This window comes from Myotis davidii, unplaced genomic scaffold (genome assembly GCF_000327345.1).
Source record: "Myotis davidii unplaced genomic scaffold, ASM32734v1 scaffold71, whole genome shotgun sequence".
NCBI classification, from domain to species: Eukaryota; Metazoa; Chordata; class Mammalia; order Chiroptera; family Vespertilionidae; genus Myotis; species Myotis davidii.
This window is the reverse complement of record NW_006283588.1, coordinates 58,092-60,216: the sequence shown is the minus strand read 5'-3', so window position 1 is coordinate 60,216 and position 2,125 is coordinate 58,092. Positions and strand designations below refer to the sequence as shown.

Here is a 2,125-nt window from a genome sequence, read left to right as displayed (position 1 = left end):
GGGGCCAAAGAGCCGCATGTGGCTCGTGAGCTGCAGTTTGCCGACCACTGATCTAAGTGGAGCGGGTATTTAAATAGGCTGAAAAATACGTGGCATTGTCTTTCATTCTTTTTAAAAAAATTCTCACCAAGGATATGTTTTCTATTGACTTAAGAGAGAGAAGAAGGGAGAGGGAGAGAGAGAAACAAACATTTAATGTGAGAGTGAAACATTGATCAGTTGTCTCCCATATATGCCCTGACCCAGGATTTAACCCATAGCCTGGGTATGTGCCCTGACTGGGAATCGAACCTGAGACCCTTTGGTGCACCACACGATGTTCCAACAAACAGCCAGATATGTTTGGTATCTCTGTCTAAGGAGTCATTCAAGTAAAATAATACATTACAGAAAAATACCATATGAAAAAGAATTAGTTTGGATTAAAATGGTAGAGCTTCAGTTTAGAAGAACAACACATTTCCTTTTATAAATGATTTGTTAAATTATAAAACTGTAAACTTTTTAGATGTCTTGAGGATTTCACCTGTCGATACATATTTTCATCCAAAATACTAGAGCCATGGAGGTTTGTATTATTAATTTACTTTAACCAGGAGTATTTGCCCTTTGCTTAACTTTATTAGCCATCACTAGTAATTTTCTTTCTTATTTTTTTACTTCATAGTCACTGTTAGAATAATAAAGAATTATTTATTGTTTGTTTATTTTTCAGGTTCCTAGAGGCCAAACCAAACTGACAATAATGCTTGAAAAACTAGGAATGGATTATGATGGGCGGCCACACAGTGGCCTTGATGACTCCAAGAATATTGCCCGAATAGCAGTTCGAATGCTTCAGGATGGATGTGAACTCCGAATTAATGAAAAAATGCATGCAGGACAGTTAATGAGTGTGTCTTCCTCATTACCAATAGAGGGCGCTCCACCTCCACAAATGCCACATTCTAGAAAATAACAGCATTTTTGCCTTTTGCCCATGGATCATTCACTATAACTGGAGTTGCTACAAAGGGGTAGCAGATGAATACTTATTGAACTAGTCTTGCAGTGCAAAATTTAAGCACCTTAAATATAAATCTTATTTACAGTTATAGATACATATACGTGAACAGATTCTGTGGAGGGCATATTGAATTGTCACCAGCACTTTTATATGAGCAGTAATTGTTACACAGTAACAGTTCCTTTAGAACTAAATTTTATAGTTTAAGGTGTCTAAGATGTGTTTCTTTTGGTTTTAAATGCAAAGGTTTATTGAGTTTCCCTTTGATTGTCATCTCTTACTGAGTTAAAATATATAATGTATTTCTACATTAACATCATTAGATCAAATTATTTCTTAATTGCAGAAAAGATTGTAAGGTGGACCTTATATAGCTTTTGGTTTCTAAGAATATAGTCCTGTTGATTTTTGAAGTTTATATGTGAAGTTCAACTGTTTGTGGTGAATTTCATAAAGTACTTGGTACACATACTTGTCTGTGTTTGTTTTCAATTTATAATTGTAAGACTTGTGATAGATTATAGGGTCTGGTTAAAAATTCAGCACTGATGACAATGGCAAGTCAGAAGAAAATACCATTTAAAGGAATATCAGGGCTATCCCTCAGACTTTATAATACACAGATAAATCAGTGGGATTTGGGGACTTGGCTTTTTGATTCCCCTCCTCATGACATATAACTGCCCTAATTCTTAAATCTAAGAGACAGTGCTTTGAAGTAGACTTAAAACTAAGGGTCATAATTTTTCATTTGTATTCAACATTGTGAATGAGGTTAATAAAGTCAAGTAATGCTTTCTACCATGTTTTATGGTTTTATTATTAAAAACTAATTTTACATAGTGACCACTAAATGTTGAATAGTTAATTTTTAACTAGTTGTAAAAACAAAAATGTGTTCAGAGTTGAGAAAGGAAAACTTTTTATTTAGAAGCTAAAAATACGTATTTTCAGACTTGCATTATTAGCTTTCATGAACAATTTCATTGACATTTCTTTCCATGGAGCATTTTCATTGACATTGGTTTTTAATTTTTTAATAATTGTGATGCTACTTTATTTTAATGATTTATGTGTTATAATCAAATGAATTTTATAGAGGTTTTTCAACCCTGATGG

At 33.4% G+C, this 2,125-nt stretch overlaps 1 protein-coding gene across 1 annotated transcript in view; it reads left to right on the top strand.

The window, feature by feature from the left end:
* Nucleotides 1-1,807, top strand: part of ERI1 (exoribonuclease 1) — a 15,140-nt gene extending 13,333 nt beyond the window's left edge. Inside the window, exon 7 of the mRNA XM_006753773.2 lies at nucleotides 716-1,807. Coding sequence (XP_006753836.1) covers nucleotides 716-958 — 243 coding nt within the window. The 3' untranslated portion in view covers nucleotides 959-1,807. The remainder of the gene's footprint in view (nucleotides 1-715) is intronic.
* Nucleotides 1,808-2,125: the final 318 nt, after the last annotated feature.